General features: G+C 40.8%; 1 protein-coding gene across 2 annotated transcripts in view; it reads left to right on the forward strand.

Annotated features, from left to right (window-relative positions):
• The window catches only part of lsp1a (lymphocyte specific protein 1 a), a 46,801-nt gene that overhangs the window by 22,926 nt on the left and 9,088 nt on the right, over positions 1-14,787 (forward strand). Inside the window, exons 4-12 of one of the 2 annotated variants that reach the window (XM_049573162.1) lie at positions 48-190; positions 329-566; positions 1,052-1,189; positions 3,852-3,895; positions 7,533-7,614; positions 9,974-10,111; positions 11,936-12,031; positions 13,361-13,447; positions 13,749-13,857. In XM_049573162.1, the coding sequence (XP_049429119.1) occupies positions 48-190; positions 329-566; positions 1,052-1,189; positions 3,852-3,895; positions 7,533-7,614; positions 9,974-10,111; positions 11,936-12,031; positions 13,361-13,447; positions 13,749-13,857 (1,075 nt within the window). Of the gene's footprint in view, positions 1-47; positions 191-325; positions 567-1,051; positions 1,190-3,851; positions 3,896-7,532; positions 7,615-9,973; positions 10,112-11,935; positions 12,032-13,360; positions 13,448-13,748; positions 13,858-14,787 lie in introns of both variants that reach the window. The other variant, XM_049573161.1, reaches the window with a different exon arrangement.

Consider the following 14,787-nt stretch of genomic DNA (forward strand, 5'->3'; position numbering starts at 1 on the left):
AACATGTTTAAAAAGAAGATCTGTTGTGTTGAACGCTTCTTGTTCAGGTGGAGAAAAGAAAAGAAGTCAAAATCTCCTACACATCTAAGGTGGTTCTCCACCAGGAGCCAAAACACAGCAACACCAACGGAGACGCAACCAAAGAGGAAGTGACATCATACAAGAACAACAAGACAAAACACTCCACCAGGTGTGTGATGTGTTTTATTGAAGGCTGTAGTGAAGACTGAGCTTCAGATGTTTAACTTTAGCAGATGTCTGAGAATAGAGACAGACAATTAAAGAGTTCTGTGTTAGATATTTAAAAACCTCCTGGTGTTTGCAGCAGAGGAGCGGAGCCAGAGGAGGCGGAGGCCATCCTGGAGACGGAGCAGCGCTTGGAGAAGATCCGGCAGAGCCTCCAGCAGAAGGAGTGCCAGGAGCTGGAGCATCTGAGACACAGGCAGGTGGAGGCCGAGCAGGAGCTGGAGGAGCTGAAGAGGAGGAGGGAGGAGAGGCGTCGAGTGCGGGTGGAGGAGGAGCGTCGGAGGGAGGAGGAGGAGCAGCAGCGGCTGGCCAAAGAGGAGGTGACCGGGCCTCATTAAAGGCTTCTATTGTTAGACTGTAGAGATGAAACCTCGCTGCAAATTATTTCCAGGAAGTTCCAATATGTAACTGTAATCAATTACATTATTATCACCTCACAGGCTGTTACTGTGATATTTAATCAGACTTTATTGTGAAATTCATGCAGGTAATTACTGTGACTTTACATAAACATACTGCTAAATCACTGTAATATAAAATATATGAAGTTTAGCTGTGAGATTACAGTGAAGTAACTCTACAGGAGCGTGCTGCTAAATCACACTAATCAAATGTACTTAAACAGTGAAGTTACAGTTAAAGTCATCAGTGATGTCACGACTGCGACAAAACCATTACTTCATATTTAAAGTGAAGCAAACGTGCAGTGTGAATGTTTTCACTACAGCACTGTCATTATTATAATCAGACTTGTGCAGCTGATGAAGGAATGTGGAGCTGAACTGTGTTGTGTCGCGACTCGCAGGAGGAGAGGAGGCAGATGAAGGAGGACATCGAGAGGAGGAGGATGGAGGCGGCCGAGAGGATGAAGATCCTGAGTGTGTCCAGCTCGGACGGAGACGAGACGTTCAGTCCCTTCAGCCCCAAAACTTCTACACACAAGGTAAAGATCACCTGAGGAGCTGCACACCGCTCCGACTGGATCATATTCCAGTGTGTTTTTTGGGTGAACTGTCCTTCGACTCTGTAACCCATTAAGTTTCATTAACTAACACAGACTGACTTGTGTAGGATGATGTCACTACTGTAAACAAAGCTAGTGACAGGTTAACTGTGTGTTATCTTCACAGCCGATGGGTTCAGGCTCAGCTTGTAAGTCGCATGTGTGTGTGTTTGTTTGAAAAGCGTGTTGTGAACTCACGGATCCTTGAAATGTTTCTGGTGTGTGACTCTGACTTGTGAACATCTGACTGTGCCCGCTGCACATGGGAGAAGTTCTCCTTGTAGGATTTCTCCCAGAAAGACAAATCCATTAATTTGAACCCAAACCACCACGTTTTTTCCGATCCTTAACCAATAGATCCGTCTCTGGTAGAAAGGCCTCAAGGGAAATTTCTCCAAATGTGTTCCAGCTGCAGGTGGACTCTCTGCGTTTTACAACACTGTTGAATAGAGTCACCAAAGTGCTGAACATTTTTCTATCTCGTTCCCACAAGTTAAAATCTTTGGTCACAGATATTTATTAATGATCCTTACAGAGCTCCTGCAGTCCTGAAATATGTTGTGTGCAAACATGTCTCAGGACTTTGTCTCTGTATTTGGAGGTTAGTTTGTGATGTCTGATGGAAATGTTGATGTGCATGACACTGCCTGTGTGTTCTGCACCTTTGATCAGCTGCTCAACATTCTCGAATTACAAAATCATGATAATAGAATCAAATTAAATAATTCTCATCAGAATACACTGAACCCTTTGAAACCTGGAGCGACATCACCTTTTCATACTGCGTTCAGACACCCTTCACAAGTACTTAAACAATTTGGTTTGGTTTCTGTCACAAACATGGGACAAAGGTCAATGAGCGACTTGGCAAGAAATGCTCTGCAAACTGTTGGTACATTTGTAAATCCTGAATTTTTCAAAAAGCTGTGTGCACAAACCTGTATTTATAATTATTATGTAAGCATGTATTTAAAATTAGCTTGCACTTTTTTCAGGTTTTTTTTAATTTTTTTATTGATTGATTGATTTTTAACTAATTTTCAGGTCTTTTTTTTTCCTTGCTATTTTTGGGTCATTTCTTTTTAAGCTGCTTGTTGTCTTCCTCCCATGTGTTTGAAAGAAATCAAACTGCTCAGGTTTCAAAGGTATAAAGCACCAACACTTCTCTTTAGGCAGAATGTCCCGTTTAGGGATAATATATATAATATTAGGTGATTATAGCTGTTGACGCATTCATGTGTTCCTCACTGTTGCAGCTGGTCAAAGTGGAGCTCAGTGGGCGCACTACTCCAGCCTTCAGTCAGTGTTGGGCAGCAGGACGAGAGGCTGACCTCTGAGGTCAGAAAACAATGATCCTGTCCTGAACATCAGTCGACTGATGAAACAAAGCTTCACTAGCATGTGACGAACATGTGACAAACATGTGACAACTGCAGCCAGAACACGAGTCCTTCACAGGGTTTCACAGCAGACTGCCCGAAAGAGCTGCTAATGCTAAAACACTATGTCACGATGTCGGGAGTGTCAGACTGTGAAAAACAGATGAAGTCACCACTGACAGTGGGGGTGCTTTTTCTTGTCGCGTACAAAGAAGTTGACGCTAGAAGTACTCAGATCATTGACAGAAGTACAGTAGTATTCAATTAAGTGTGAAAATACTTCAAAAATGCTCCACTCCACGTCATGCTGATAACATCACACTTAGTGACTAGAGGTGCACAGAGGTGGAAGAAGTACTCACATATGTTACTCAAGTAAAAGTACTAATAGCACGTTGCAGAAATAATCTGTTACTTGTAGAAAATGTGTTAAAAATGATACAAGTACAGATGTGAAAAGTAAACATAACCAGTGCGTAAGAATAGATTTATTTATTTTTAATTTAATTTAATTTAATTTTTTTGCTGGTGCATTAATGAGTAAACAGCATTTCACCATCATAGCTGGTCAATACAAAGTCAGTTGTTAGGAGTAAGTGCATTATATTTTATACAGTAATCAGATGTTTTGTATATAAACTCTTAATCTGTAAAGTAAAGTGGAGTGGAAGTATAAAGTAGCATGAAATGGAAAGTACTGATGTAAAGTAACTGTTTTAAGTACAGTACTGAGAATAAATGTTGAGTTTACTTATATTCTTGCCACAGGCGGTTTAATCCTGAAAATATTTTAGATTTTATTTTAGAGTACATCCTGAAGTTTTGAGATGAAAAATCCCAGAAAAAACACCTCAGAGGACAAAATGAAAAGGAAATTCAAAGAGACACACGCGAGCTGGGAAAACTGAAACAGAAATACAAACTGCAACATGATTAATTTCATACACCTGACAACAAGCTAAGCAAACAGTAAAAATACACAGTCTGAGTCCGTGTCTTGTTCTGTTTCCCATCATCCTCTGCTCAGTGTAGCTGCTGCGATGACTCGTACAGTTTGATGGAGGCCAGCAGACTCGGCTGTGTTTGTGTTGGACCTGGTTGTCGGCGGTCTGAGCGCAGAGCCGAACTGTAATTAACACACTTCTGGACCGAGGCGGTGACATGGAAAACTTCCTGTGTTCCTCAGAAAAAATGACCTCAGACTTCTTCCTCTTCTCTTTCAGATCACAGAGAGAACTGAGTCGCTGAACCGCTCGCTGAAGAAAAGGTGAATATCCTCATTAATCTGTTTTTTATGGCTGCATCAGTCCGTCAGCGAGAAATGTTCTGGATGTTTAGTGCAATGCATAAGAAGCATTTCTCCCAAAGTTCAGTATTTGGTATATTTGGATGTTTTGGGATCACCTCTTGAACTTGAAATAAAGTTCTGTACATTAGTTGTAAAGAAGCGTCCTCGAGCAACGTTTAAAATCAAGATAAAATGACTGACTTTGATCAGTCAACAAAAAACCACAGATACATTTGCACATTTCATACATGTCTTACCAACATTTCTTAAAGTGACGTCATAGTATACAAGCTGACTTTGTCATTAGGAGGTGGAGGGGATGGTGGATGACGCTGCAGTGAGGAGAGACGCCTGTCGAGCTGCAAACCACCATTCAAGACCAACAAAACCGAAAGGTGGTGTTTGTTAGTGAGTCATCTTTGTGTTTCCAGCGGCGTCTTAGGAACCAAACGTGTTTTTTATGACCTGTCACTGTATTTCCAGCACGGAAAGCACATGTTCTGTACCAAGACATTGCTGCATTTCCTGCCACGATTGCAACACTCTACAACCCCAAGATTTCAGTTTATAATGATATGAAACATGACCGTGACCATAGCTCGTGACCACAGGTGAGGACTGGGACGTAGATGGACCAGTAAGTCGAAAGCTTTGCCTCCTGGTTCAGCTCCCTCTTCCTTACGACAGTCCGGCACAGCAACCTCAAACTACAGATGCCACGCCAAACTGCTGATCCGTCTCACACTCCATTCTACCCTCACTTATGAACCCCGGGATACTTGAACTCCCCGAGGGTCATGGATACAAGCGGTCGAAATGAGTTTCCTCAGAAGGGTGTCTGAACTCAGCCTTAGAGATAGAGCCGCTGATCCTTTGCATCGAAAGAAGACCGCTGAACTCGTCTGGGCATCAGATCAGGTCGCCTCCAGTTGGAGGTGTTTGGGGTATGTCCAAGTGGTAGGAGGCCCCGGGGCAGAGACCAGAACATGCTGGAGGGATTACATACCTCATCTGGCCTGGGAACGCCTTGAGGTCCTCCAGGAGGAGCTGGAAAGTGTTGCTGGGGAGAAGGACGTCTGGGGTGCTTTGCTCAGCCTGCTGCCCCCGCTACCTGGAAGAAGCTGTTGAAAATGGATGGAAGATATGAAACTGATGAACCATAAATGATTATCAAACAATTAAAGTGACTTTCTGTCAATCAGTTAATCATTTGGAGAGCTCACTTTTCTGAAGGTAAACACTGAAGTAGAGGGTCGGAGGGTCGGAGGTGACCTCTCCACCTCTCTCAGTGCATCACCCTCCTCAGACCATGATTTATGGCTCGGCTTAACTCCGTCCAGATGCAGAGTTCTCTGTGTTTTCTCTGGTGGTTGGTGAGGTGTGGAGGCTCCAGGCAGTCTGCAGCAGGAAGTTATCAGCTCTGAGGAGCTCTCAGCAGGAGCGAAGCCTCTGTGTGGATGCTTTCCTTTTATAATAAGTACACCAGGAGCAGGGGACAGTGTTCAGAGGGGGCTGCTGACCCAGACCCCAGAGAAAATGTTGGCATTGTATGTTTATGCAAACCACGGTTACATTTGTATATTATTATGTAGTGTTAACATGGAAACTTAATTTCCATGTGTTTCCTGGTTAGGAAAAGATCATGTTTTGGTTTAAAACTCTTGGTTTTAGGTGTATGAAACAACACCTTTGTGTGGCACTATTTGTGCAGGAATCGCAGCAATGTCTCGGTGAGAAACAACATGCTGGCAGGATGCTGTGATGACGAGGTAAAAAAACAAAACCTTTTTGTGACACTGTCTTAGCAGGAAATGCTATGATGCCTCGACAAATAACAACAGCTGTTCGGCGCTATCCCGACAAGTAACACAGTGATATCTCACTTAGTACAACTTTTCTATCAGGCACTGTCCTGACAGGATACTATGATGTCTCGGTAAAAAACGATCCCGTTTCATGACACTTTCCTGGCAGCACACGCAGCAATGTCTCAGTAAAAAACAGCAGCTTTTTGTGGCACAATCTCTGGTGGAAACACAGCAACAGGTTGCTAAAAACACACTTGTTTGGTGTCTGAAGAGTCGCTGCAAATGCTGCAGTGACTCACTGAAAACAGCCTGTTTTGTTGCTTGATGGTCTTGAAGAGTGGTCTGCTGCAGCACGCCATCCACTATCCCCTCCACCTGCTGATGACAAAGTCAGCTGTGCTATGTCACTTTAGAAACTTTGATATGAAACGTATAAAACATAAAAATGTGATGTGTTTGAGGAAATATTTGCTTCTGGTGACTGAGCTGCACAAAATATATTTCCTCATCGCTTTTCATTTAAATCTCATGTATCGATCTAAAGGTTAAAGATTTGTACTGATTTCAGAGTATGGAAATGAGAAAAGCGTTTAAAGACGTGAAGACACAAAACTGAGCAGCATTAGGAGCAGCTAGATTAACATTCGTCAGCAAACGTTATTAAACAGAATCTACAGTTATCAATCTGAACATGTCAGATCTGATGTCATCTCAAGCTGTGTTTCACTCCACCAGCCATGACATCATCATGTGTACACCTCCTCTTAAAAGTGGGCGTGGCTCTGCGGCGGCGCCTCCAACATGTTGAAACAGCAGATTTGGATGATGAATGATGTTTCCTCCCCCGCTGTGGAGCAGTGACATCATCCAGCAGCAGCAGTCGTATCTGAAGCTGTAGCTGTGAGGGAGGAGGCTCAGTGTTTGAGTTTAGACAGCTGGTCCAAAGAGTGAAACCCTCCTGGATCTGCACTCATACACACCATCACTCACTGACCCACATGTGTCGCTCTGACATGAGACTTTTAAATTTGTTTACCCGAGGGAATAACAGTGACGAGAGAAAAACACGGGAAAACACAGAATTTGTTGTTATGGCAATAAATTAGGAACTTTTGTTTAATGAAATTAGGTGAAGTTTGTTTTTTTGAGACAGCTGGAGCCAAAAGTTCATGAAAGTAATTTTACCACTTACAGTTCCCTCGTCTCAAAGTCAGTGGGTTTTTGGTTAGATGTCTGACATAAGGTCTGTGGTGAATTTGAACACCAGCTTCAGAGACTTTCATGTTTTCTTCTACGACATAAAATACGTCAGTAAATCCCCCACTCGTGAACTTTAAAGCTTAAGAAGGTGGTTGCTAACAAGTGGCTAAATGAGACTACAGAGCTTCATCTCGCCAAACACGGCTTTACATTCGTCTTATGGTGGTAACGTTAGGCGTTAGGTTGTAGTCTAACGTTAGGCTTTCACCTTTAGGCTTCAGTTATCATGAAAATGGTGTTCATTTATGAAGACTATCTTTCTCAAAAAATGTGGAAAAACTTCAGCCTGAATTTAGCAGAAATGTGAGCAAAATGAAGCACAGCATCTTCAGTCTAGAATACCTGGAGTCATGAATATTTCTCTCAGTTTGAAAATGATAAAGCTTCAGCAGAGAAATAAAACAAGATGATGCACAAGTTCACTGTGTGTACTGTAGGTGATGTAATGATGCAGTGTGGAGAGAGAAGGTGTGATGACCTTCAAAGAGACGTCAGGTGTCCACAGTGAGGATCTGATCCTGAACCTGTCGTGTTGTTTTTTTAACCAGTAACAGCTTCAAGAAGACGCAGCCTCTCGTCCTGCTGGCCAAGATCGATGACAAGCTGGAGCAGTACACCCACGCTGTGGAGGTCAGCTCACACTACAACACACACACACAAACTTACTTTCTCTCATCTAGGACAGGACACAACATCCTTAAACCACAGCGTTATCGATGGGGGTTCAGGAGACTTCCACAGGTGTGTAAAAGGAAGTAAAGGTTAATATCTCTGACCGTGAGGAGTTAATTTGGAGTTGTTCAGATGACACCACTGAATATGGCAATAAAGGGATCCATTTTTATCTGGACTCCTAAAACCTTTGTTAAAAATCATAACAAGTCAGTCCAGAGTCTAACTAGTCTGAGGCAGAGGACGAACGTATCACTCAGATTACCCGATGAGGCGTGGCGTCTGTCACATTGGTCTGGAACATTAGGATTTGTGTCAGGTAGTTGATATTTGCTGAAATGGACTCTGTGTAAAACCCTGTAGTGAAGAAGCTGCAGCCTGACACAAGGAGCAGTTGTGCACAACTTTGTCTCATTATTGATCTGCCAGATTTGCCCCAAGCTCATACCCTCGAGTGTTTTTGTTTCTGACAACCGAACAAGTATCAGGAACCATGGGCTGGTCATAAATGTTGGATATTAGTGATTTCTGATGAGGATTAAAGGTCAAGAGGTCATCTCATGGCTGAAGAGGCACAGTGTCTGATTTGAAAGTAGAGAAATCGATGGGCTGTAGGTAAATTAAAATCTGTAGATGAGTCTGAAATCATTTGTCTCTTTATAGAGGTCTCTGACAGCCCTCATGCCTCCATTCTGCCAGAACAGTTACAAGGTATTAATAAGAGAAGGGGGAGTAGCGTCATCATGGTGGATGATGACAGGAAGTTAAAGTGAACACGCTTTTTTTAACACTTCATTGGTTAAATATTCATAAATCCACATACAGACATAAAGAGTGACTAATAATTTCTGAAAAGAAAATGCAGAATGCTGAAATGTGGAGATACAAGGTTTCCACCCAACAGCAACAATATGAAGCTACAGCCAACAGCTGGTTAGCTTAGCTTAGCATAAAGACAGGAAACAGGGAGAGGTAACTACCTGGCTCCGCTCAGAGGAAACAAGATCCACAGATCAGCTTCTTTAAAGCTCACTGCTCACTGTAATGCTAAGCTAAGCTAACTGGCTGCTGTTTGTAGCCTTACATTTAACAGACTGATGCTAACGAGGTCTCTGGAGTGAATAGGAATGGTAAAACCACCAGTTCAAAGTGTCCTCTGGTGTTTTCTGCTCACTGAGAAGCAGCTGATGAACTTAGGACTCTTATTGTTTAAAACCAGCTGAAGGTCAAAGAGCAGCTCTGACCCTTTTTGTGCTGAGGTCACAAATCTCTGTCACACCTGGGCGATGACATCACAGCGCTGACAGATTTATGGCAGGAACACCCGACATTAGGACCTCTTTATTTTTAGTTTTCCGTTCCCCGTTTGTTCTCCTCACCTCAGGCTGACTGACAGCACGCTGAATGACCTGCAGGTTAACTCAACTCAATAAAGCAATAAAGGACAAATTACAGATGTGAAGAAGAACGAATATTCTCACCATAAACCAGTCGAGTCGAGATGCTTTTTATTCCCACATAATTCATCTATGGCCCTCTAAAGTACGGATGTTCAATGATGCCAACATTGAAAATAAGTTTGAACTGAGCTTTGGTTTTTATTTGCACATGATATATGTTAAACTGGTTTTCATTTTCATATTGAGAAAATACATAATTTGAACCAAAATTAAATGAAATCTGAACTGACCAATCATACTGCATCACACTGCTATAACGGTAATGAAACTGACAGAAGATGCAGACAATTTAATCTGAAGACAAAAAAAATACAAATAGTCTGCACCTGGCTTGTTTTTAATTCAAAACTAAACTAAATATATATACATATATATACATATATATGTTTATGTCAAGATTCAGGATTATGAAAAGTCTTCACAGTCAAAAAAATAAAATAAAATAAAATAAAAGAAACATTGCTGATGACAAAGTTTAATAGTAATAATGAAACAGAAAGACCCACGAGGAGAAACATGGTAAAAAGAAATATCATGGGAAGGAAAATAAAACAAAGAATAAATGAAAACAGTGATAAAGTCAAATATTACCGGACATTTTAACAAACATTTAAGCATTTTAAAATGTTGTTTGAAAGACTAAACTTTCCTCTAAACTGAAGACAAAACTGGTTCATATTTCATCAGTATTTGGAGTTTAAAATATGTAAAACAGTTAACTAATAAATGTTGAGGTGCGTCGCTGCTCTCTGTTTGATCAGAAGTTATAATTCTCTAAAGACATGAAAGTTCTGAGTTTGTCATATGACAGTGTGACTGGACACTGAGCCATGGTGGTTGCTGTTGTTGTTGTGCAGAACTCCCAGGAGACCCGGGCAGTGAAGGCATCACCACCCGACCTGCACAGCTCACCTGAGGTCGTCATCTCCAAGAAAAACCTGTTTGAGGCCGGAGAGGTTTGGAGTCAGAGTCCCACTAAAGCAGCCACCTGCAAGGTAAGAGAAGCCTTTTGGAGACCTGGTTACTTCCCGCTCCAACAGGAAGTCTTGCAAACGGCCCCTCCAGACTGTCAGGTGATAATCAAGAGAAGCCAGTTTGATTTGAAGAATCCTGATGTCTTTACTGTTTCTTACATGTGAACGTGTGCATGATAGATACTGTAGTTAACACACAGTGTGAACACATGAAAGTGGGTCATTTGTATCTGCAATAACTAAACATGAAATCTGACTAAAGCTCAAACAGGGTCATGTTCACAACTAATGTGGCCCAAGGCAACGCGCTTTCAATCCAAAGTTGTGGATTATCAGTGCTTGTGTAACCGGTGGTGTCTGACTCTGCACTGTGTGCGTTGTGTTGGAGGAAGAGACTCAGACGTGGATATCTTTGGAGGCAGTCTCCATTTAATCTGACAGAAGCAGCATAAATACAAAATCCTCCGGTCAGTCACGTTGTCTTCCATAAAACGTGCCCCTACACAAATTAAATGACACTGACATATGTTGTAGTGTATCGCAAGCACTTCACAACAAGTTTAAGCTAGCCAGTAAACTTTTAAATGTAAATAACAGAGGCTAAACACAGACTGCAAGGCCGCTTACCTCTCCCACGGAGATCAACAACAAAAGGGAAGAGAAAAAGGCATGGAGACACTAGTTACAGAGGGCAGTGTCACACTGTATGGTAAACGTAGGGGTACAGTCTCAAATTAAAGTTCCACATCACTGACTCGGAGGCCTAACGTGTCAGGTATTAACTAAAATAAATAAAATAAACTTAAGGTTACACAGATTTTGTGTAATTATAACACAATAACTAATGTACATTTTCTTTTACACATATTGCTGCTGCATAGTTGACCCTGTTACACTTGGGCAGTGACTTTTGTGTCAGACACAGACAGACAGAACTGTCCTTTCACATCCACATGATATGCAGCTGGGGGCATCAATACCTAACAGTGCCTGACAGAGGCAGTGGGACGACAGCGTAAGTTAAGAGGGACAAAAGTCCAACAATCAGCGACTTTCGCTTCCACCATGAAAGTAAAGCCCAACCCTGGTATTTTTTCCTAAACCTAACCACGTGTGTGTTTAGTTGAAGGGAAAAATCAATTTGCTGTGTTGTCCCAACGCTTTTATTTTGAAAGAGACTGTATGCAAACTGTACATTTCCTGTGAAAACAGAAGTGTATTTTGAAAATACACAATGCATGTAACAGGCTGAAGTTGACTCGGAGTCCCAGAGCGTCAACAACCAACACACCCAGGGTGCTTTAACTGAGTCTGTGAACGTCCCGTCAGAGAACAAACAGACAGATCAGATCTCTGCAGATCATGTTTGTCAGTTTGGCTGAACTCAGAGCTCCACCTTCACGCCTCTATTTAAACTCCTGGCAGACGCCCCGACGCTCTCGTGTGTTAAATATCAGTCTGTTTTATTGGAGCTCTCTGAAGTCAACAACAAACAAGCACACTTGAGTTTAATGGAGGCGGTGACGGAGCTCTGAGTGTGCAGCTCTCTGTTTCACTGGAGGGTTCTAGACTGTGGTGTGTTCAGACTGAATTAAACATTAAAATACAGAGAAGAAGCAGGTTTTCTCTGCCTAGTTTGTACGACGCATCTGGAATCAATCAGATCGCTCACATGTTTTATCTGTTTCTTAAAAATCAAGTTGAGTTTGGTTGACGATGGTTCTGGTGAAGGTGTTTTGTTTCACATGTTAAAATGCTGATAGTTATATGAAACCACCTGCACCTCTGAAAATCAAATCCTTTCCAACCTAATCTGACCCAAACTTAACTTTCTGTCTGGATCAGGACACTGAGGGGCTGAAGGTGGGCGTGGCCAACAGGATCACTCAGTGGGTGAAGGGTCCGTCTGACAGCAGCAGACAGTCGCTCAGCAAACCAGCAGTAAGTCACAAACACAACACCATGACGACAGGTCAAACACCTCAAACAGCTGCAACAGAAACATGCTGCTGTCACACTGATGCATAAATTATATCCGATGACGTCACATCAAATCAGTCACGGGAGACGTTTCACTGCAGGATGAGTATTTTTTACAGCTGATGCTTTAAGTCAGTTTTGTTGTTAACACTGTTACTGAACTAATTAGGGTCATGAATGTATTTTACTTGTAATGGAGTATTTTGACATTGTTAACTGAAGTAAAGGATCTGATCTTGCTCGGCTGACCCCTTGTGATGCGTTCAGGTGCAGCTTAAAGGTTTGTTTTGCGAGGTTTCCCTCTTGTGGAGAAAAAAGAAACAACAATGTTGAAACAGCTTCATTTGCTGCACCTGGGATGGATTTAATTACTTTTATTTATTTATATTTAAATTGTATTTATTTAAATGTCATATTTATATTTCATTAATTTTTTCAATTTTATTTATTTTGTTAAAATATATTATTTATGAAATTAAGCGGGTGAAAAACAAACTTCTGTTGAATTATTTTAAATTACTGCAGTGAATATTTTATTTATTTTATATTTACATTATTTATTTGCATTTTATATTTATTTTTTATTAATGTATTCAAATTTACTTATTTCATTATTTCATTAAAATATTTTATTTATGTAGATTAGAAACAAACTTCTGGTAAATGATTTTAAATTACTGCAGTGAATGTTTTATTTATCTATATTTTATATTTATATTTTATTAATTTATGAAATTTTATTAATTTTTTGAAATATTTTATTTATGAAATTAAGTGGATGAGAAACAAACTTCTGTTATTTTAATTTACTGCAGTGAATATTTTTTCATTAATATTTTTTATTCAAATTTTATTCATTTACGTTTTATATTGATATTTTATTTATTTATTTTATTTTATTTGTGAAAATGAGTGGATGAGAAACAAACTTTTGCTAAAATATTTTTAAATAACTGCAGTGAATATTTAGAAACCACAAAAAATTAAATAGTTTTTGATACTTTTAGGTCAGAAAAATACATTTTTCTTAACAACAGAGATGTTTTTATTTAATGCTGATCATTTTTTGATATATCTTCCATGTTGCACGTCCGTATTCAGGGACGTAGCACCAGAATCTTGGCCCTTTGTATGAGCAGTCTCTGTAGGCCCTTCCTCTCTTGGTCCACACTTTCTCACACACTTTTTGAAAATATTTTTTCTAAACAAAGTCAGTCTGACGACACCATGACAGTTGCTTTGTATTTTCTGATGCATCTTCTGATCATTGATTATTGATTGATCTGTCAGGACGTGAGACCTGGAGATGTGATGCAGAAAAAGAACATGTGGGAGATTATTGGAGACTCGACAGAGAGACCCAGACAGAGACCCAAGGTGAGCGCGCGCACACACACACACACACACACACACACACACACACACACACACAAATACAAGTGAATACAAAACCTTTCCCCCTCTCTACAATTGTTTTCATTTATTATTTATATTATTTATTATCTATTTCAGTTAACTCAATCTTTTGAGAGTTTTTAATGACAACATTTTGGAAAAACACTTTTATTTTTCAGCTGCTGAGCTTTTCATATATGATGGGTTTGTATTCAGTGTTTCGTCTCATGATGATAAATCATTTCAGAGCGCTCAGACAGTTTATATATTTTTTTCTCTTCAGGGCTCAGCAGCTGGTAAAAAGTACAAATTTGTGGTCACTGGTCACGGCAAATATGAGAAGATCCCCGTGGATGATGAGAACGGAGGAGAGTTCACTAACGGAGAGTCCGGTAAGAGCACAGACAGGAAGTGTTCAAAGTGTCCCTGAACGTTTCCCAACATGTGAAAACTGTTTGTATGAGTGAAAACATATCAACACCTGAATATAAAGGTTTATTCCTCTGGTGGGGTTCAGTACCTCAGAGGATGGATGGATGGATGGATGGATGGATGGGTGGATGGATGGATGGATGGATGGATGGATGGATGGATGGATGGAGGGTTAGGGAGAGTTGCTGTTTCCAAACATTTGCACTCTGGAAACCCTGATGAACTAAAGAAATCTGAATAACTTAGCATGTATTCAAGGCATAGACATATCTTGTGACTTTATGATGGCTTTAGAGGTAACGGAGGGGGTCGCCATCTTTATTTTGGTCTTTCGTGTTTATCATGCCGATGCAGCTGAATGAATTACGATCGACTGTGGTGCTCATGGTTACACCTGTATGTGCCATTTAAACAGCTAGCCAACATTAGCTCAGGTGGGCAGCCAACAACCCGGTTTTATAAGTTATACATTACATTACAATACATCATGGGTGTTTACATCTGCACTGGGCTTTTTAATCATAGTTTTACGGTGTATTGTATTTGTGTGCTACTTACTATTTTGACAATAAATAGAATTCAACTTTGGTTATGTGTGGTAGGAGATGTGTGGAGAGGAGAGCTGATTCGTGACGGCCTGCAGGTGTGTCTCTGAGCCACAGATCACTCCACAGGTGAATCAGCTGTGTCTGATTCTCTGCCTGAAAACAAACTGCTGTTTAACTGAAGCCCAAACTGGAAAGAATTCACTGATCCAACAGTTGAATCACATCAAACTTTATTTTGCAGCGTGTGTTTGTGCAGGATGATAGTTCAGTCCTTCACATAAGAAAACAAAAGAGTTCAAACACAGACTAACTGTAACTAATTACTGACAGCTGTCTGTAAAA

Source organism: Epinephelus fuscoguttatus, linkage group LG4 (genome assembly GCF_011397635.1).
Source record: "Epinephelus fuscoguttatus linkage group LG4, E.fuscoguttatus.final_Chr_v1".
Classification (NCBI taxonomy): domain Eukaryota; kingdom Metazoa; phylum Chordata; class Actinopteri; order Perciformes; family Serranidae; genus Epinephelus; species Epinephelus fuscoguttatus.